Source organism: Oncorhynchus keta, chromosome 29 (assembly GCF_023373465.1).
Source record: "Oncorhynchus keta strain PuntledgeMale-10-30-2019 chromosome 29, Oket_V2, whole genome shotgun sequence".
In the NCBI taxonomy this organism is placed as follows: Eukaryota; Metazoa; Chordata; class Actinopteri; order Salmoniformes; family Salmonidae; genus Oncorhynchus; species Oncorhynchus keta.
The window spans coordinates 6448088-6469400 of record NC_068449.1 but is presented as its reverse complement, the minus strand read 5'-3'; the positions used below and the strand labels follow the sequence as shown (position 1 = coordinate 6469400).

At 43.5% G+C, this 21313-nt stretch overlaps 2 protein-coding genes and 2 long non-coding RNA genes across 55 annotated transcripts; 1 reads left to right on the top strand and 3 right to left on the bottom strand.

The window, feature by feature from the left end:
- Positions 1–887: 887 nt before the first annotated feature.
- Positions 888–9097, bottom strand: klhdc2 (kelch domain containing 2). Of its 2 annotated transcripts, none has more exons than XM_035742431.2 (14): positions 8930–9097; positions 7986–8234; positions 7626–7705; positions 7390–7507; positions 6920–7032; positions 6032–6113; positions 5672–5755; positions 5470–5550; positions 5171–5229; positions 2481–2590; positions 2326–2398; positions 2080–2167; positions 1877–1929; positions 888–1654 (listed from the first exon to the last, which is right to left on the bottom strand). In XM_035742431.2, exons 2-14 carry the CDS (start codon positions 8226–8228, stop codon positions 1531–1533), a joined length of 1308 nt encoding a protein of 435 aa, XP_035598324.1. In that variant the 5' UTR covers positions 8229–8234; positions 8930–9097; the 3' UTR covers positions 888–1530. The 2 variants fall into 2 exon arrangements, with proteins under 2 accessions (XP_035598324.1, XP_035598325.1); XM_035742432.1 differs by having other exon boundaries at positions 7986–8252; positions 8930–9053.
- On the top strand, positions 2587–4751 carry LOC127913555 (uncharacterized). 50 transcript variants are annotated; one of them, XR_008085993.1, is made up of 5 exons: positions 2587–2664; positions 2940–3008; positions 3972–4018; positions 4484–4630; positions 4661–4751. It is a non-coding gene; the product is annotated as an uncharacterized LOC127913555 (long non-coding RNA). The 50 variants fall into 50 exon arrangements; XR_008085990.1 differs by having other exon boundaries at positions 3945–4018; XR_008085986.1 differs by having other exon boundaries at positions 2587–2826; positions 2919–3008.
- On the bottom strand, positions 6263–6913 carry LOC127913556 (uncharacterized). Its single transcript, XR_008086013.1, has 3 exons — positions 6744–6913; positions 6524–6699; positions 6263–6437 (listed from the first exon to the last, which is right to left on the bottom strand). It is a non-coding gene; the product is annotated as an uncharacterized LOC127913556 (long non-coding RNA).
- Positions 9098–9194: 97 nt separating the features above from the next.
- pole2 (polymerase (DNA directed), epsilon 2) lies at positions 9195–20628 on the bottom strand. 2 transcript variants are annotated; one of them, XM_035742430.2, is made up of 19 exons: positions 20309–20628; positions 19078–19178; positions 18694–18769; positions 18509–18586; positions 18143–18236; positions 17444–17518; positions 17239–17322; positions 16847–16903; positions 16654–16702; positions 16477–16549; positions 16050–16222; positions 15662–15751; positions 15475–15529; positions 15222–15281; positions 15038–15115; positions 13293–13401; positions 11394–11570; positions 9547–9614; positions 9195–9374 (listed from the first exon to the last, which is right to left on the bottom strand). In XM_035742430.2, the coding sequence occupies exons 2-19, from the start codon at positions 19100–19102 to the stop codon at positions 9356–9358; spliced, it is 1440 nt and encodes a 479-aa protein (XP_035598323.1). In that variant the 5' UTR covers positions 19103–19178; positions 20309–20628; the 3' UTR covers positions 9195–9355. The 2 variants fall into 2 exon arrangements, with proteins under 2 accessions (XP_035598323.1, XP_035598322.1); XM_035742429.2 differs by lacking the exon at positions 20309–20628 and adding an exon at positions 19717–20203.
- Positions 20629–21313: the final 685 nt, after the last annotated feature.

Genomic DNA, 21313 nt, shown 5'->3' with positions numbered 1-21313 from the left:
TACCATCTACTGTATGCTGCCCTGTACCATCACTCATTCATATATCCTTATGTACATATTCTTTATCCCCTTGCACTGTGTATAAGACAGTAGTTTTGGAATTGTTAGTTAGATTACTTGTTGGTTGTCACTGCATTGTCGGAACTAGAAGCACAAGCATTTCGCTACACTCGCATTAACATCTGCTAACCATGTGTATGTGACAAATAAAATTTGATTTGATAGAAATAAAAGCTGAAATAAATCACTCAACTATTATTCTGACAGTTTGACATTAAAATAAAGTCCTATAACAGGGAATTTTTACTAGGATTAAATGTCAGGAATTCTGAAAACTGAGTTTAAATGTATTTGGCTAAGTTGTATGTAAACTTCCGACTTCAACTGTATATATATATATATATATCGTAAATCACACACATTTGCCTCGGTCTTATTCTGGCTGTCTGGAATATTTAAGCAAGCACCTTGGACATATGAATGACTGCTTAGTCACTTATCACTAACCATCCATGAGTGTGAAAAGCGAGCTCTGGTTTTCACATCCACATTTTATCGCTCGTTTCAGGATATGGATTTATCTAGAAACATCCACGGCAATGTTAAAGTATCAACACCTAATCTGCTGGCAGCCAAATAATAAATAGAATGAATTGGTCATGGGATTTCTTCCCATGTGGACAGTATCATGATGCAAAGGAAAACCAGAGACAATGAGTCAACCCATCCCTTAATAATACGATGCTGACTTAATTGATGTCTTCAATTGACCGATAATATGCAAATGAATATATGGATGACAGGAAAAGCCTACATTTCCCTCAGTTTCACAGATTTTTAAATTTATCATTCAAGATAATGTGTGTATGTAAAAGATCAGAATCGGATCTGGCATATTTGTCTGGTTTATTTTCTTAATTCAAAATTAAACATTTTAAATGTTTATTTTTTTTACAATATATTTTATAATAAAAATGTCAAGGGAAACCTGTGCAGATCAGACAAGAATAATACCAAACAAGTAACGTCTTGATAATAAAATTCAGTGCAATGTGGCTCCAATGTAACTGGTATTACCTGATTAAAACAGACAAAATGCTACACGAGCCTCTTCTGACTAACATGGTCTAAGGTATGCCACTTCTCCAGCAGGATTGAATACATGATACTTTTACTTAAAAAAAATATACTTTTTTTTTTTTTTAAACACAGGCACACCAAATCCACACATATGCAATACAATATATACATCATAAGAAGTAAGCACTCAGAATTAGGATAAATAACATTGCAATGTTTGCTGATTGACTGGCCTAAGGGATTTGCCAACACTAGTCCCTACAAAAGCCTCCATTTCTCTAAATGATTTACACAAATTTACTTTGTTTTTCTCGACCCACTCCTCATGACACTTGGTGACAAGATCAGGTGAGCTGTCCTCTTCGTTCAGCTAGCAGCACGGCCGTGGCAGTCAACCATCTCAAACACACTCAACCCTACCACCCCAAAGAACGTGGTGGTATATGGCTCTTATGAGCCCAGGGCGTTGATGCCTCCCATCCTCTGTCTGAGAGTGTGCAGCAGATGTTTAGGCAGGCAGTCCCAGGACCCAGATAGCAACTCTCTGTGCTGCAGCGCTGCTTCCATACAGAACCTAAAACAAAAATCAGGCAATATTTAACTTCCCAGTTCGCATGGGAAGGTAAGTTTTAGGTTGACCACAAGATGTATTGTATCAAGAGTTGACGTGTTCATTAGGCAGAAGGAAACTGACTGAAACAGAGACCTGGACTTTGGGTTGTGTTCATTAATGCATGCAGTGAAAAACAGTATTTCGGTGTATGGGCCATATTGTCTGGGTTCTGTTTCTACTCACCGAACAAGTGACTTGGGTTGAACTGTGAAGACCAGCAACTCTTTGCTGTGAGCCTGTTGAAAAGGAAATGGAAGAACATATCCATGCATTCAAACTATACTTGGTAGTAAAACTGGTTATCATTCTTTTTTTTGTTCTAATTTCAAGTGACACCAAGAAAGGTCTAGTAGTTTGTGTGAGTGTTGTGTTCTAACCGTACTCACTGCTCGCTGATGGGACAGTAGGTTGTTGGCACAGCCACCGAAAACAAACACCTCCCCGCCAGGACCGGAACAGGCCGTGTGCCAGAGCCTGACACACACACACAAAATCAGCAAAAAATCACCACTGACTCATAACACAAACAATGTACACAGTGAGACACGCAGATTCTTTTCCTAAACACTTATTTGGTGATATTGTCATGAAGATAGTTTTTATAGACTCATTGATCTCTATGGAGATATTACCTGGGGCTCTCTGTGTGATTGTGCTTGAACTGCTGCCACTCGTTCTTGCTGACACAGTACAGCCAAGCATCACCTGTATACATGAAAAATAGATAGAGGACTTCATTGTGGTCGAGCCATGGACTCTTAAGGAAAATGAAATATTCTTCACTCACTGAGCGTCTCTCGGGAAGTTGTGAAGCCTCCGAACAGGAATATGTGGTCAGGTGACACAGGAGTTAAGGAGTGCCATGAGCGTCCCACAGGACCCTGCTGAGGAACACTCCTGCAGAAGGCCAAGGAGAGGTGGAGATGGGACCGGGAGAGGTGGAGATGGGACCGGGAGAGGTGGAGGAGGAGGTGGGACCGGGAGAGGTGGAGGAGGAGGTGGGACCGGGAGAGGTGGAGGAGGAGGTGGGACCGGGAGAGGTGGAGGAGGAGGTGGGACCGGGAGAGGTGGAGGAGGAGGTGGGACCGGGAGAGGTGGAGGAGGAGGTGGGACCGGGAGAGGTGGAGGAGGAGGTGGGACCGGGAGAGGTGGAGGAGGTGGGACCGGGAGAGGTGGAAGGGAGATGGGACCGGGAGAGGTGGAGATGGGACCGGGAGAGGTGGAGATGGGACCGGGAGAGGTGGAGATGGGACCGGGAGAGGTGGAGGTGGAGATGGGACCGGGAGAGGTGGAGGTGGAGATGGGACCGGGAGAGGTGGGGGGAGATGGGACCGGGAGAGGTGGGGGGGAGATGGGACCGGGAGAGGTAGAGATGGGACCGGGAGAGGTAGAGATGGGACCGGGAGGGGTAGAGATGGGACCGGGAGTGGTAGAGATGGGACCGGGAGTGGTAGAGATGGGACCGGGAGGGGTAGAGATGGGACCGGGAGGGGTAGAGATGGGACCGGGAGAGGTAGAGATGGGACCGGGAGAGGTAGAGATGGGACCGGGAGAGGTAGAGATGGGACCGGGAGAGGTAGAGATGGGACCGGGAGAGGTAGAGATGGGACCGGGAGAGGTAGAGATGGGACCGGGAGAGGTAGAGATGGGACCGGGAGAGGTAGAGATGGGACCGGGAGAGGTAGAGATGGGACCGGGAGAGGTAGAGATGGGACCGGGAGAGGTAGAGATGGGACCGGGAGAGGTAGAGATGGGACCGGGAGAGGTAGAGATGGGACCGGGAGAGGTAGAGATGGGACCGGGAGAGGTAGAGATGGGACCGGGAGAGGTAGAGATGGGACCGGGAGAGGTAGAGATGGGACCGGGAGAGGTAGAGATGGGACCGGGAGAGGTAGAGATGGGACCGGGAGAGGTAGAGATGGGACCGGGAGAGGTAGAGATGGGACCGGGAGAGGTAGAGATGGGACCGGGAGAGGTAGAGATGGGACCGGGAGAGGTGGAGGGGAGGTGAGGTAGAGGTGGGAGGGAGAGGTGGAGGGGAGATGGGACCGGGAGAGGTGGAGATGGGACCGGGAGAGGTGGAGGTGAGATGGGACCGGGAGAGGTGGGGGGAGATGGGACCGGGAGAGGTGGAGATGGGACCGGGAGAGGTGGGGGGAGATGGGACCGGGAGAGGTGGGGGGAGATGGGACCGGGAGAGGTGGGGGGAGATGGGACCGGGAGAGGTGGAAGGGAGATGGGACCGGGAGAGGTGGAGGGGGAGATGGGACCGGGAGAGGTGGGGGGGAGATGGGACCGGGAGTGGTAGAGATGGGACCGGGAGTGGTAGAGATGGGACCGGGAGTGGTAGAGATGGGACCGGGAGAGGTAGAGATGGGACCGGGAGAGGTAGAGATGGGACCGGGAGAGGTAGAGATGGGACCGGGAGAGGTAGAGATGGGACCGGGAGAGGTGGAGGGGAGGGGAGGTGGGACCGGGAGAGGTGGAGGGGAGGGGAGGTGGGACCGGGAGAGGTGGAGGGAGATGGGACCGGGAGAGGTGGAGATGGGACCGGGAGAGGTGGAGATGGGACCGGGAGAGGTGGAGGGGAGATGGGACCGGGAGAGGTGGAGGGGAGGTGGGACCGGGAGAGGTGGAGGTGGAGATGGGACCGGGAGAGGTGGAGGGGAGATGGGACCGGGAGAGGTGGAGGTGGGACCGGGAGTGGTAGAGATGGGACCGGGAGTGGTAGAGATGGGACCGGGAGTGGTAGGGATGGGACCGGGAGGGGTAGAGATGGGACCGGGAGAGGTAGAGATGGGACCGGGAGAGGTAGAGATGGGACCGGGAGAGGTAGAGATGGGACCGGGAGAGGTAGAGATGGGACCGGGAGAGGTAGAGATGGGACCGGGAGAGGTAGAGATGGGACCGGGAGAGGTAGAGATGGGACCGGGAGAGGTGGAGGGAGGGGAGGTGGGACCGGGAGAGGTGGAGGGGAGGGGAGATGGGACCGGGAGAGGTGGAGATGGGACCGGGAGATGGGACCGGGAGAGGTGGAGATGGGACCGGGAGAGGTGGATGGGGGGAGATGGGACCGGGAGAGGAGATGGGACCGGGAGAGGTGGAGGGGAGATGGGACCGGGAGAGGTGGAGGGGAGGTGGGACCGGGAGAGGTGGAGGTGGGACCGGGAGAGGTGGAGGGAGATGGGACCGGGAGAGGTGGAGGTGGGACCGGGAGAGGTGGAGGTGGGACCGGGAGAGGTGGAGGTGGGACCGGGAGAGGTGGAGGGGAGCATGGGACCGGGAGAGGTGGAGGTGGGACCGGGAGAGGTAGAGAGGAGCATGGGGAGGTGGAGAGGGTTGAGAGTTGTTAGTACCATCATGGTGAACACACAGGGACATCCATGGGTAAGAACACAGCATCCTCCCATAAAAAAACTGGATGCGTATAACGCATAACATGCATGAAGACATTTTGGATAAGTTGCCATAGCGTACATTTCATGCCACTCCCAGGAGTCCATGTCGATGTAGTACATGTCGTTCAGGCGGTAATCCTGTTGCGAAAGAGTCAAGCCTTACTCATATGGAGGAAGAGCATCAAACATTTAGAACACAATATCCTTTATAATCTATGATGTAACAAGGCATAACAATATGTAAATCATATACATTAACATCGTGAAGACCTAAATCTCTGTCTACAGGCCAGTGATATTGTTTTACATTAGACAGCATGACCATAAACTCAGCAGGAACTTGAGTAAACTCTATTTTCAAAGAAGATTCCTACTTACCCTGTAACGCCCCCCAAACACGTAGCCTCGGTTGCCCACCTTGGCACAGGCATGCGCTGCCCGGGGAGAGGGGGCGTTGCCCTTTCGCCAGGAGAGAGGGAGGGAAAGGAGAGGTGAGAATGGGGCTCCCACTGAGACAGCTGTACAAAATGGCTTCCAACACAAAGTCGTAACGTGACAGGATTTATGGGAACGGCGTTACCTTGGTGACTGGCTGGCTCCAGGTGGACTTCTCCAGGTCTAAGATGTGAATGTGGTTGTTCCAGCCCCGCCCCGGATTATCTCCCTGTTACAACACACAGTGAAGCGGTTGTGTTCATTAGGCCATGCAACAGAAAACCTTTTTCTACAAAACACCAAAATTGGCAACTCTTATTGGACAAGTCCAGGTTGTCCCTCCCTGTTTCAGTCCATATTCTTCCGTTGGGTGCCTAATGAACATGACCAAGGATTTACCCTTACTGATGACTCCCTTTGCTGCAGACTAATAGACTAAACAGACCATTGTTTTCATACTGCCATTAAAAAGCAGTTGCAGAGTTGTAGAATTCATTGACCATACCATGAATGAAGTTTCATCATATTCAAATGTCCCTCGGTGAGCTCCTTGTGCCATATAGCCGTAGCCCCCGAAGAATACTAGTCTGTCGACACACAGAGCAGTTCATTGAGAAACATCAAAATAAACATCTCTTTATTTAGAGGCAATATGTAATGGCGCAACAACAATATGTAATGGCGCAATGAGTTAGACCTATAATCTAACTCACTGCCTGCCAAAGGCCACCTCACCTGTTCTATAATCTAACTCACTGCCTGCCAATGGGCCACCTCACCTGTTCTATAATCTAACTCACTGCCTGCCAATGGGCCACCTCACCTGTTCTATAATCTAACTCACTGCCTGCCAATGGGCCACCTCACCTGTTCTATAATCTAACTCACTGCCTGCCAATGGGCCACCTCACCTGTTCTATAATCTAACTCACTGGCTGCCAATGGGCCAACTCACTGTTCTATAATCTAACTCACTGCCTGCCAAGGGCCACCTCACCTGTTCTATAATCTAACTCACTGCCTGCCAATGGGCCACCTCACCTGTTCTATAATCTAACTCACTGCCTGCCAATGGGCCACCTCACCTGTTCTATAATCTAACTCACTGCCTGCCAATGGGCCACCTCACCTGTTCTATAATCTAACTCACTGCCTGCCAATGGGCCACCTCACCTGTTCTATAATCTAACTCACTGCCTGCCAACGGGCCACCTCACCTGTTCTATAATCTAACTCACTGCCTGCCAATGGGCCACCTCACCTGTTCTATAATCTAACTCACTGCCTGCCAATGGGCCACCTCACCTGTTCTATAATCTAACTCACTGCCTGCCAATGGGCCACCTCACCTGTTCTATAATCTAACTCACTGCCTGCCAATGGGCCACCTCACCTGTTCTTGTGGACCCAGCAGCCTAGTTTGTCCTTGCAGGACGGGGCCAGGCCCTTGAGATCCTTCATCTCCTCCCAGCAGAGGGCCGGTGTTCGGAGGGGGAGCCGGAAGACCTGAAGGCCACGGAGCAGAACAGGGACAACGTTGCGATGGTATGAAATCAAAAAAGGTACAACATCATAAGTTTCGTAACGGACATTAACATTTAAATGGTTTGTTGGAAAACAGGCTTCTGAGGTGAGATGTAGATAAATAAATAAATAAATCCTGCTGTGGTGAATTAACATCCGATGCTGAAAGTGGGGATTTTAACCAAAAAATTATCGAAAACATAGTTCTTAGCATGCAGCACATAAAATATGTTTGTAAACACAGTTTCTGAAAAGGGAGGGACTGAACACAACCTTAGGTGCCAAGATTCTACAAGACATAACAGAGTCCACGTACATGCACACACGGTATATTCTCACCCGGTCAGTGTTTCCCCTGGCATGGTGGCCTCCAAACAGATAGAGGACGCCATCCACACACACTCCACAGCTGCCAGACATGGAGGTATGCAGGTTACCCGCAGTCAACTGCTTCTTCCTGCAAATACAGACAGTAGATATAAGGGCTCTGGTCAAAAGTAGGGCACTATATAGGGAGCCATATCATTTGAGACACGCTAGACAGTAACAAAAGTATATTTAAAAATCATTATTACCATCGTTCTGTCTCCATGTTGTAGATCCAGATTTCATTCCTTGGCAAGTATAAGTCAAAGAAGCCAGTGGTCTGGGAATTCTAATGACAAGACAAACGAGGGAAGTCAATGGAATGACATAATCTGTTAACATGTTGGCTGGGAGTTCGGCTGTGTTATATCTGGCAAAGTGGACTGTGGCAAATGGTATTCATAGGTCAAAGTTGACAGCAAATCTTCCAATAAAAACTGTAATTGATTTGAGACTCATTGATCATCGTTTCAATCATTGATTAAAATGGTATAGTTCCAAATTAAATGATTTAGATACACTATCATATAAACAAAAGTCTATTCAGAATGACTGTCATACTTGCTTACCTTATATCCTCCCCAAACGTACATGTAGTGTCCATCCACCGCTGCTATGTGGCCACTGCGCTCAGCTGGCTGCTCCAACTCAAAGGGCTCTGCTTCTGTGTCCAGAACAACTACATCCTCATCATCGAGTTCATCAGCCTCATCCACCACCCAGTCAAATTCTCCCTCCTCTTCATCCCTCTCCAACTCCTCATCTTCCTCAACAGGCAAGGGGTCAGGAATGTCCTCCTCCATTTCTGCCATGATCACCTAGATGGGAGAAGAGTGCTACATAGTTTTGCATACACAGGGATTCAGAGTAGAGGAGTATGAGGGGTATTGGAACAATACAGACATTCACCATAGTTAAGTCTCATCCCAACATGCAGCTATAGGATATAGCTAAGCAGGTAGCTCAGCCAACAATGGGCTGTGTTATGAACAGGGTTAGTATGACTAAAAAGAGAATACGTTTTACAGTATGAATTCTAAGAGATTTATTTATAAGTAATTCAGATTGTAAAATGTCTTCTCTTTTTAGTCAAATATACAGCCTTAGCCGTTACAGGGTAGGCCTAGAATTGTTGTTGCCGGCTAAGTAAGTTAATATCAACAGCTGGCAACTGTTTCAGTACCACCATGGCTGATGGTTGGTGCCCTGACTGTTGGTTTACATGGAAACACAAGTCATGATGTTGGCTTGCTTGCCATCATGAAGACAATATAAATGCGTAACTTGTGCAAAAATACTTGTTTGCAGTAAGCATATGTATTTTGCCAACACCGACTCAACGTGACACCAAAAGCTACCTAGCCAACGTTAGCAAACTTAGCTGTCTGCAAGCTAGCTAACGTACTACACAGTTCGCCCTATCAACCAATTTAACTGCGTTTTAACGCCACCTAAACTTTGAAAAAGGGAACTATGCAACCTTGCAGCAACAACAACAAAAAAATCCACTTACGTAGTCTGCTTTAAATGGTCCACGGCTGCTTTGGCCTTCAGTGAGAAACGTTATGTTTTTGTTCAGTGATTATTATGCGACATCTGGTTGAAGTCGTCAATTACAAGATGCCTGACCGGAATGAACCAATAACTTCTTATTTCCGCCATCTTTGTGAGGTCAAATATAATCATTTGATTTAAGCAAGTACAGAAGAGTAACACAATTCCTATTTGCTTTATTGTCCAACATTAACCAGTCAAGTAAAAAAGCACAATGGTGACAATTCAATGACAGTGAACCTTTATTCTCCATGATACAAAAGGTACATACAAATAAAATAAAAAGGGATTTAGCAAAAGTATTTTTAGACATATTTTACAAAACACATTTTTTTACACAACCATAACAGCCGATTCCCCCCGCCCAAAATAATCCTTATGGTCTTTAGAGGCTTTGAAGTTTGCTGTGAGGAAAATAAAGAATATTTAGATCAGCAAAGAGAAATAAAGACTGACATGAAAACCAAGTTGACTCTCAATATACTATAGTTACCATATTGCCAGTAAAGCAATGATTAGCACCAAGTGAATTATGTGTAGAGCATGCATAAACAAAGAGTAAAAAACATTTCTCACCTGTCCTCAACGGTCCTGTTGGATGGGTAATATACCTTAAAAGTGAAGCCACTTTTTGGGAAGGAGCCCTGCAAGATCAGAATGACAATATATATAAAAAAATATTTAAAAAAATCTTAAATTAAGAATATACAGTGCCTTGCGAAAGTATTCGGCCCCCTTGAACTTTGCAACCTTTTGCCACATTTCAGGCTTCAAACATAAAGATATAAAACTGTTTTTTTTTTGTGAAGAATCAACAACAAGTGGGACACAATCATGAAGTGGAACGACATTTATTGGATATTTCAAACTTTTTTAGCAAATCAAAAACTGAAAAATTGAGCGTGCAAAATTATTCAGCCCCCTTAAGTTAATACTTTGTAGCGCCACCTTTCGCTGCGATTACAGCTGTAAGTCGCTTGGGGTATGCCTCTATCAGTTTTGCACATCGAGAGACTGACATTTTTTCCCATTCCTCCTTGCAAAACAGCTCGAGCTCAGTGAGGTTAAATGGAGAGCATTTGTGAACAGCCGTTTTCAGTTCTTTCCACAGATTCTCGATTGGATTCAGGTCTGGACTTTGACTTGGCCATTCTAACACCTGGATATGTTTATTTTTGAACCATTCCATTGTAGATTTTGCTTTATGTTTTGGATCATTGTCTTGTTGGAAGACAAATCTCCGTCCCAGTCTCAGGTCTTTTGCAGACTCCATCAGGTTTTCTTCCAGAATGGTCCTGTATTTGGCTCCATCCATCTTCCCATCAATTTTAACCATCTTCCCTGTCCCTGCTGAATAAAAGCAAGCCCAAACCATGATGCTGCCACCACCATGTTTGACAGTGGGGATGGTGTGTTCAGGGTGTTGCTTTTACGCCAAACATAACATTTTGCATTGTTGCCAAAAAGTTCAATTTTGGTTTCATCTGACCAGAGCACCTTCTTCCACATGTTTGGTGTGTCTCCCAGGTGGCTTGTGGCAAACTTTAAACAACACTTTTTATGGATATCTTTAATAAATGGCTTTCTTGCCACTCTTCCATAAAGGCCAGATTTGTGCAATATACGACTGATTGTTGTCCTATGGACAGAGTCTCCCACCTCAGCTGTAGGTCTCTGCAGTTCATCCAGAGTGATCATGGGCCTCTTGGCTGCATCTCTGATCAGTCTTCTCCTTGTATGAGCTGAAAGTTTAGAAGGACGGCCAGTTCTTGGTAGATTTGCAGTGGTCTGATACTCATTCCATTTCAATATTATCGCTTGCACAGTGCTCCTTGGGATGTTTAAAGCTTGGGAAATCTTTTTGTATCCAAATCCGGCTTTAAACTTCTTCACAACAGTATCTCGGACCTGCCTGGTGTGTTCCTTGTTCTTCATGATGCTCTCTGCGCTTTTAACGGAACTCTGAGACTATTACAGTGCAGGTGCATTTATACGGAGACTTGATGACACACAGGTTGATTGTATTTATCATCATTAGTCATTTAGGTCAACATTGGATCATTCAGAGATCCTCACTGAACTTCTGGAGAGAGTTTGCTGCACTGAAAGTAAAGGGGCTGAATAATTTTGCACGCCCAATTTTTCAGTTTTTGATTTGTTAAAAAAGTTTTAAATATCCAATAAATGTCGTTCCACTTCATGATTGTGTCCCACTTGTTGTTGATTCTTCACAAAAAAATACAGTTTTATATCTTTGTTTGAAGCCTGAAATGTGGCAAAAGGTCGCAAAGTTCAAGGGGGCCGAATACTTTCGCAAGGCACTGTAAGATCTCATAATATAGTTCGAAACCCAAGACCAACATCTCATACCGAGTCTCATAATAAAACAAAATGGTGGAAATCTAGGAATAAGCATAACGTACCGGGTTGATGCAGAGGCAGTCTGTGTTGGAGATATTGAAAGGGTCATATTTGTCCGCAAAGATGATGACATCAGGCACGGGGTAAACCCGTAAAGCATAGTCATAGGCCCAGAACACTGGACTGACATACAGCGGCAGGGGAGTCAGGTGGCCCTGAGACAAGATGGTCTTCACAAACTGGAGAAAGAGAGTTAAATAATAAAATAAATAATATGCCATTTAGCAGACGCTTTTATCCAAAGCGACTTACAGTCATGTGTGCATACAACGTATGGGTGGTCCCGGGAATCGAACCCACTACCCTGGCGTTAAAGCGCCATGCTCTACCAACTGAGCTACAGAAGGACCACTGAGTTTATTGGTGATTGGCAGACATTTTCATGTCGTTATCATTCATGAACAATAAATTCAACTACAGGACAAATATTCACGCAAAGCGCCCCAGAGTAGGAGTGCTGATCTAGTGTGTGTGTGTGGGGGGCGCTTTGTGAATACAGGCCAAACTAACTTGCTAAGTTTATATAATGTACAGTACCAGTCAAAATTTTGGACACATCTACTCATTCAAGAGCTTTGCTTTATTTTTAGTATTTTATACATTGTAGAATAATGGTGAAGACATCAAAACTATGAAATAACACATATGTAATCATTTTGTAACCAAAAAAAGTCTTTAATTAAATAGATTTTAGATTCTTCAAAGTAGCCACCCTTGACAGATTTGCATACTCTTGGCATTCTCTCAACCAGCATCACCGGGAATGCTTTTCCAACAGTCTTGAAGGAGTTCCCACATATGCTGAACACCTGTTGGCTGCTTTTCCTTCACTCTGAGGTCCAACTCATCCCAAACCATCTCCATTGGGTTGAGGTCAGGTGATTGTGAAGGCCAGGTCATCTGATGCAGCACTCCATCACTCTCCTTCTTGGTCAAATAGCCCTCACACAGCCTAGAAAGAAAACACTCTAAAGTTTCCAAAACTGTCAAAATATTGTCTGTGAGCTTCCCGGGTGGCGCAGTGGTTAAGGGCGCTGTACTGCAGCGCCAGCTGTGCCACCAGAGACTCTGGGTTCGCGCCCAGGCTCTGTCGTAACCGGGAGGTCCGTGGGGCGACGAACAATTGGCATAGCAAACTGAGGTATTTTGGATATAAAAATAATCTTTATGGAACAAAAGGAACATTTGTTGTGTAACTGGGAGTCTCGTGAGTGAAGACATCCGAAGATCAAAGGTAAACGACTAATTCGATTGCTTTTCTGATTTTCGTGACCAAGCTACCTGATACCAAGTGTACTTAATGTTTTGTCATGCGATCGATAAACCTACACAAACGCTTGGATTGCTTTAGCTGTAAAGCATCATTTCAAAATCTGAGACGACAGGTGGATTAACAAAAGGCTAAGCTGTGTTTTGCAATATTGCACTTGTGATTTCATGAATATGAATAGTTGTCATATTATTTGACTGTGGCGCTATGCAATTCAGTGGTTGCTGATGACAATTATCCCGCTCAAGGGATGGGTAGCGTCAAGAAGGAGGAAAGAAATCCCACAAATTAACAAGACTCACCTGTTAATTGAAATGCATTCCAGGTGACTACCTCATGAAGCTGGTTGAGAGAATGCCAAGTGTGCGAAGCTGTCATCAAAGCAAAGGGTGGCTACTTTGAAGAATCTCAAATAAAATATGTTAAAAACACTTTTTTGGTTACTACATGATTCCATATGTGTTCTTTCACAGTTTCGATGTCTTCACTATTATTCTACAATGTAGAAAATAGTAAAAATAAAGAACATCCCTGGAATAAAGTAGTTGTGCCCAAACTTTTGACTGGTACTGTAGGTAATTGTACGTAGGTAATATGTTGGGTATGTCATAACTGAGAAGCTAAGACTCACATGGTTTGGAATGTCGAGGTTGCTGCTAGGCAGTCGGACACAATTTCTGCACATCTTGTTCACCAGGTCTTCTCTGATGACAACAATCTCCTGGCTGCAGTACTGGATTCTGACATAGGAACATTTGATTCACAGGTCGTGAGATGTTAAAAGACTACATGCAATGACAAAACCTGTGAAAACTAACTGTCAAAGAATGGTCCAATTGTTATCACAGAAAGTTGGTGGCACCTTAACGGTGGAGGACGGGCTTGTGGTAATGGCTGGGGCGGAATAGGTGGAATGGTATTAAGTACATCAAACTCGTGGTTTTAATGCGTTTGATGCCATTCCATTTGCTCCGTTCCAGCCATTATTATGAGCCGTCCTCCCCTCAGCAGCCTTGACTGTTTGTTATAATGAGCAGATGGAGCCAAATGTTTTTGACAACAATGTTGGGCTTCGTTGCCAAAATCCAGATGAACTGGATACCATTTTTATGTCTCTCTGATCTTAAACATGTGGAGATGGGAGAACCTTCCAGGAGGACAACCATCTCTGCAGCACTCCACCAATGAGACCTTTAGGCTAGAGTGGCCAGACGGAAGCCACTCCTCAGTAAATGACACATGACAGCCCACTTAAGAATTCGCCAAAAGTCACCTAAAGGAGTCTGACCATGAGAAACAAGATTCTTTGGCCTGATGAAACGAAGATTGTACTCTTTGGCCTGAATGCCAAGTGTCAGGTCTGGAGGAAACCTGGCACCATCCCTACGGTGAAGTATGGTGGTGGCAGCATCATGCTGTGGGGATGTTTTTCAGTGGTAGGGACAGGAAGACCATTGTGGCAGGGACTCCCAGTGGCAGTGACTGGGAGACTAGTCAGGATCGAGGGAAAGATGAACAGAGTAAAGTACAGAGAGATCCCTGATGAAAACCTGCTCCAGAGCACTCCAGACCTCAGACTGGGGTGAAGGTTCACCTTCCAACAGCACAACGACCCTAAGCACTCAATCAAGACAACGCAGGAGTGGCTTCGGGAAAAGTCTCTGAAGGTCCTTGTAGCCCAGCCAGATCCCGGACTTGAACCCAATCAAACATCTAGGGAGAGACCTGAAAATAGCTGTACAGCGATGCTCAAGTTCCAACCTAACAGAGCTTGGAAGGATCTGTAGAGAAGAATGGTAGAAACTCCCCAAATACAGGTGTGCCAAGCTTTTAGCGTCATACCCAAGAACATGCAAGTCTGTAATCGTTGCCAAAGGTAGCTTCAACAAAGCACTGAGTAAAGGGTCTGAATACTTATGTAAATGCGATTTCATTTTTTTTATATATATACATTTGCAAAAAAATCTAAAACTCAGTTTTACTTTGTCATTATGGGACATTGTTTGTATATTGATAAGGGGGAAAAAAACGATTTAATCCATTTTAGAATAAGGCTGTAACAAAGTCAAGGGGTATGGATAGTTTCCGAATGCACTGTATATCCCTTTAATAAAGCTCAAGAGACAAATTCCTGAAAATAGAATAAATCAACAAATATTATATTTCCAAGTTGATTCACATCCGGCCGTGATTGGGAGTCCCTTCGGGCGGCGCACAATTGGCGTAGCGTTGTCTGGGTTTGCCCATGGTAAATAAGAGTCATTGTAAAGCGTGGTCTGGGTTTGCCCATGGTAAATAAGAGTCATTGTAAATAAGAATTTGTTCTTAACTGACTTGCCTAGTTAAATAAAGGTAAAATACATATATTTCAGTCACCTGCATGGGTTGGTAGTGAACACAGAGAATGGCACCCTCTGTCTGAACTCCTCAGTGATGTGGTCTGCCAATGGGGGCCTGAGGACATAAGCATTTATATAAAGTACAGTACATCAGAGGACTACAGTCAAATCATGAGCAACACAACATAGGAATAACAGGTATCTTGTTTTTCAACTCTCACCTGGGTAGAATGGTACTCGGACCAGGGTCTTCGGGACCGGGGACGAACACGAAGCGACTACTGCAGTTTTGAAAGGATGCGTTCAGTTAGACAAGTAAACAACAATTTCCCGTAGAAGACCCACAATGCAGCATGGTGAATATTTCCCAAACAGTTTGTCGCCCTGGATGCAACAATGTAGTACTGTTGAAATTGTTTCCTGGAATATCAGACTTTTAGGTTAACAAAGTGGTTTTCCTCCCTCACACGTTACCTGTTGTGGATGCTGGGATATTCACAGATTGCATCAGCAAGAACTTTCAACGACTCTGGTGGGGGGGAGAAAATACTTCAATTGTGTGTACTAATGCTTCTATCATAACCCATTTGCCAGGTCAGTGTATCTTCACAAGCAGGGCATTACATTTTTTTAAATAATAATTACTCAAAATCCTTCTTACCTTTGAGTGATTTGATTTGTGTTTTTCCATAGGGGGCAGAGGAGAAGTTGCCGCAGAAGATGAAGCAGGTAGGAGGCATGGCTGCGTATCCTACAATGGAAACATGCAAAGGTTGTTTCAGACCATACTATTAAGCAGGAGAGATAGAAATTGAGCACACTGATGGAGACTTCAAAATCTGTCAGAGATGGACATGAAACGCATGACAATAACCATCAACGTCAACATTAATACAACTTGCATAAATGCTTGAGTCAATCAACGAACCCAATTGTATCTAGAAAGCCCTTTTTACATAAACAGTTGTCACAAAGTGCTTTACAGTAACCTGGTAAATACCCCCCATACGAGCTCCTCTTCTGTCAGTGACCTTATGGGTGGAACAAACCTGAGAACATAAGGTGGATCTTCTCCAGCACCTCCACGCTGTCCAGCCACACGTCTGAGACCACCACAAACATGGCGTCCTCGTTCTCTTCCTCCAGCTGCTTTAGCTTGGCTGAGACCTTCACCGACGTGGTGGACGGCCCACCGAAGAAGTTCACGTTACCGTAGTAGGCCCTAAAAACCAGAGTCCATGCTCATCCGCTGTTTTTTTTACATGTATTTATTTTATATACATATAGGAAAGGAAAATATATTTTTAAATGCCAAATGTAGAGTTAAAAACAATACATTGGAATTTAAAATTACTTTCGCCCTTCTCAGTAGACCTAATGATTTTCAGAGGAGAAGGCATTATGTAGGTAATGTACATTTCTAAATGAAGACTGATAGGTCAGACTGATAGGTCAGCAACATTGTAATCTATTGACCTTGTGGTGGATGATGGCTCAGTCGGCGGGAATCCAAATGCGTTGACATGGAAGACGGAGTCCTCATACCAGCCTGTGGGGGGAAAGAGGACCGGACTACTAAGTCATTGCATAACACAATAAGGTACATCTCCTTCGATGTCCATTAATGTGGATGAAGAAGATAAATTATTTTACCTTCTGCCAAAACAAAGCAGGACTCTGTGTAAAGTCCACTGTGGAACTGGTGAGGACAAGGTTAAAGAAAACATGCATGATCTGAAATACAATCAAAATTGACGAAATTCAATATTTTAATTGGCCCCTTGAATTATGTAAGAACATTTGTAGCATTCGCTCTCCATCACCATCCCTACCAGTGAAAGGATATTGCCTTTGAGAGGTTCAGCTGTACTGTACCACTGGGGTCTTCCAAATAGAATTTCCCCTGAAAAAAAAACAAAAAAAAACATTCCAGGTGAAGCTGGTTGAGCGTTGGCCAAGAGTGTGCAAAACTGTCATCAAGGCAAAAGGTGGCTACTTTGAAGAATCTCAAATATATTTCGATTTGTTTAACACTTTTTTGGTTACTGCATGATTCCATATGTGTTATTTCATAGTGTTGAGGTCTTCACAAATATTCTACAATGTAGAAAATAGTAAAAATAAAGAAAAACCCTGGAATTAGTGGGCGTGTCCAAACTTTTGACTGGCACTGTATATCTATATATATTACTATATTTTCCAATTAAAAAGTAATTAACATGAATTTTAGTTGCTCACCTCTTTAAGCTGTGTGACCATCCCCAAAACAATGACCTCTCCTAGTTTAGCCGTACTACCTAAAAGTGCTTCAACAGTCTGAAGCTGAAAACAAGAACAGAGCAAGATCAGGGCAATCAATGTTCAACATGAGAACATCCTCTTAGCTTATATCAAATCCATTAAACACGTTTAAGTGTGTTTTAGGTTATGACAGAGTTATTACCTGAAATTTGTTTCTGCCTTCTTCTGCTGCTGCCCCTATTACAGGTGGGGTGAAGAGTTCGTGCCGATGTGTACGCTACAAATAGGGGTAACTGTCAACGTGGATCAGGGTACACCTTTATTTATCACTGATTTAACTTTTCATTTATTTAAGTGGATTGGGAACACATTCTCTTTACAACAACCTCACAGAGAGCAGCGTCTCAGGAAAGAAACGTTTTTAAAAGTAATTGTCCAATGAAAATCTCACTTAAAAAGTTAATATTCTGTTAACCCATACCCAAATAATGTTGATGACTCTTCCTACACTCGTATGTGGCCAAAGCATAAATTGGAGAGAAAAAAACACTTAAAAAACCCCACCTCACTCTTTAAAAAATGCTTGCTATTTTTCCTCATAAATGATGATGTCATCCTCCTGAGGAAGATGAGCTGGCCAATCAGCGGTCTGTTCTCGTGAACATTTTTAATGACCACTATACCCCCACACCATTCCAACACAGAAAATATGCTTTTTAACATACTGTTCTTAATTACAATTTTTTTTTAAGGAAAACTTTTTCACTCATATTGTAATTACATATAGGTAATATTATGTCAGAGAAGTCTGGAAACACTGTACAGTTGCTTTAAGGCCAAAATATACAAAGATCATCAAACTATGATGGATTCAGAGGGCAAAGAAATGTAGCCTACTGACCTGCTGTAGGAGTGTGTAGCGTTCCCTAAAGAGCTCTGCCTTGTCCCTGGCTGAGCCACAGAGACTTGGAACAGAGTGGGTGGTCATGTTGAGGCTAGGTGAAGAACAAACAACGCTTTCACTGATGGATTTCTTCATATGCTGATTTCAATAGAAAGATCATTTATTCTAGAGTGTTTTTGATAAAACATGTGAACCATGTAGACTAGATGTGGTCAACCTATAGTAGTAGTGGTTTTATTACCTTGCATGTTGCCAGTACTTGGCAGATAAAAGCTGAATCAAGTACACAGCACATACAAGTAATTAAACAAGTAAACAAACAGTAAAGCACCAGGAAGTCAAGGTTTATACATTCATACTTACGGTACAAACTTCTTCCTCTCTGTGCTGTAGATATATCTTGGCACGTCAAAAGCGCCAATTATGTTGAAAACACTATCTCTGAAAATAATTAAATAGTTCACACGAATAAGTCAAATTTGAGAATGACTATCTAGAGAATGTGTATGAAATTGGTTATTGTGAGACTGACACCTTTCTCAACTTACATGGTTTCATCACATGACTGGCTGCAGTCCTGAACAGCAGTCTCCACCACAGCCAGCTCAATCATACTGGAGGACACTGTCCAGGAGAAGAGGAATAGCTACATCATTCACAAGCATAGAATATTCTGAAATACATTTTTTGAGGCAACAGGTAGCCTAGCAAGATCGAATCCCGAAGCTGACAAGGTAAAAATCTGTCGTTCTGCCTCTGACCAAGGCAGTTAATAACCTACTGTTCCTAGGCAGTCATTGAAAATAAGAATTTGTTCTTAACTGACTTGCCTAGTTAAATAAAAGGTCACATAAAAAAAATAGCCAACACAACTGACTGTATTGAGTTTTGTACATCATTTCAGTAGCTTGTTATGATCGAAGAAGACGTACATGGCTGCTTCTCCACAGCATCCATGACCCTCTCGATGACATCATCCAGTTCAAGCTCATCGACAGACTCCAACACCTCCACCAGGTACCGGCTGGCTTCCCTGGAGGACAACAACAACACAACGAACACATCTGAGGGGTATACTACAAAGTTGGATCAAGGAGTTAGCCAGCTAACTTGAATATTCTGAAATAACTTTTTTAGTTAAGATATGCTTGAAATGGGCATGGTCTAATTGACTTAACAACCAAACACATATCTATGTTTAGCTAACTTTCAAATCAATTGTTATTTCTGGTTGTTTATCAAAGTTTGCTGGCTAACTCATTGACGCTGCTTTGTAGTATACCTCTGACTGCCAGACATCAATCCCATCATTCCTATTAAAAACATACAACATTTGCATTAGTTTCTATAGATTACTTGCTTAATTAAATATGCATAGCATACTACTAAAATGTCTAGCTAGCTGTCCATGTAATTTACTGTAGCTAAGCTAACCTTTGCCTCCTAGTTTCTTTCTTGGTATCACTGACACAACAAGACAGATTTAGCTACTAACTAGTAATGCAGCCATTACATTTACTGTAAACAAAATATTATGTCAAGAACAACATGATTGACAAATGACAGCGTACGGTCGAAGCATAAGTCCCCTCATCTTGAAACCAGCAGATACTTTCGTCTTCACTCTGCGAACCTCCATGTTCAATCTTTCTTCAACAATCAACATTTGGCGCTAAATATTAACTTCCGCCTATATGTTTCGTCACTTCCTTCAAAGCAAAGATTCTACACAAGCTTCACTACTGCACGATTCTGCCGATATTTGCTTTTTGAAGTCAGCTGAGGTTTTCAAAACAGTGGATATTCACAAAAACACATGGATAAAGCAGCCAGACATGTAAATAGATATTACCCAGATTATTACTTATCGTTGCATGATCAATTGGCATGGTTATTAATGTATATCAGTCTTGTCATATGTTTATTTATCATATCGCAATATTATTCTAAAATGTTTACCGCGCATAATTTTATTGGTGTAAAAACTAATACAGAATAGAACAACCATTATTAGTAGGTCAGGTTGAAGGATAGGTCATAAGTGTCCAAAAAGACAACCTGCCCTGAAGCCTATCAGGGCAAGAAAAACGTGTTTTCTCAAATAAGCTGTTGGACAACATCCTCTTGAGGCGACGGGCGAGAGACCCTTGTATCTTAACTTACCATATGGCCTTGGTTCTTCGCTGTCAAAAGCTGTGTTGACAAAAATGAATTACTTGGATCTCTAAACAAGGTTACATTTTTACAGATTTCTTCAACCAGATACATTGAAAGTACTGCCACGGTGTGGTCTTTTATGTAGGTAGCCACCTTTCGTTATTTATTCATATCCCGTTTTAGTACCCATGGATTCTGCACTTGCAAAGCACTGTCTAGAGCTTGTAGCCGGTGAGCGATGCGGTCATACGGCTGTAGTTGAGGGAAATGCCTGTACGTGTGGGGAGGCTACGTGGTACGCAAAAACTGTCAAACAGATGGAAGAGTTTGAAGAAAGTCTACTAGCAAATATCGTTACAAACATTGCCAATGGATAGTCTTGAATTTATGTTAAGCATTTCAATATTTCACTAATATGTTGTTAGGGATATGCAAAATTATTCAATGTAGTTGTGCAATAAATGTTTTTCTTCTCCATACAGTATTGATGAATATGCACAGATAGAATTTAAGAATGTAAAGCAACGTATTCCATCTTCCCATTCAGTAATAAACAAATATTTACTTTTACGTTTCAATTGTTTTCTGCAGTCAAAGTTTTTCTGCCAAATGATGAAGTCTGGTTTTATGATTTAGAAAGAGGTGTATGGTAAGAATATTAATCTAATTATAACAAATTGTATTTTTGTATATGGGAAGTATATAGATTAACACGTTTCAAAGGTTGTGAATTAATACATTGATGTAATACAGAAGTTTGGATCCTTGGAAAACTACATTCTAAACATTAAAAAAAGAAAATCTAATCTACCCATGAAAAAAAGAATATGCAAAAATGAACTCAAAGATTAAACTGAAACCAACATATCATCATTGTAAACTCTGCATCGCATGTCAGAGGTGTTAGGCCTACTATATAGTTACTAAAATTTGATTACATTGACACAGTGGAATATTGGTATTTAGAGAGTTTTTGAATTGTGTTAAAATTCTAGACATTTAGGGAGTGTT

What these genes read in the sequence shown, in the direction of transcription:
- pole2 (XM_035742429.2), bottom strand. Translation starts at nt 19,811, where the DNA reads ATGTTGATTGTTGAAGAAAGATTGAACATGGAGGTTCGCAGAGTGAAG. An exon ending in AGCTGAACCTCTCAAAGGCA is followed by an intron (nt 16,703 to 16,846) that starts ATATCCTTTCAC and finishes CCTTGTCCTCAC; the next exon opens with CAGTTCCACAGTGGACTTTA. An exon ending in GAGCCATCATCCACCACAAG is followed by an intron (nt 16,223 to 16,476) that starts GTCAATAGATTA and finishes TCTGGTTTTTAG; the next exon opens with GGCCTACTACGGTAACGTGA.
- klhdc2 (XM_035742431.2), bottom strand. Translation starts at nt 8,228, where the DNA reads ATGGCAGAAATGGAGGAGGACATTCCTGACCCCTTGCCTGTTGAGGAA. An exon ending in AACATGGAGACAGAACGATG is followed by an intron (nt 7,508 to 7,625) that starts GTAATAATGATT and finishes CTGTATTTGCAG; the next exon opens with GAAGAAGCAGTTGACTGCGG. An exon ending in CCAGGGGAAACACTGACCGG is followed by an intron (nt 7,033 to 7,389) that starts GTGAGAATATAC and finishes CGTGGCCTTCAG; the next exon opens with GTCTTCCGGCTCCCCCTCCG.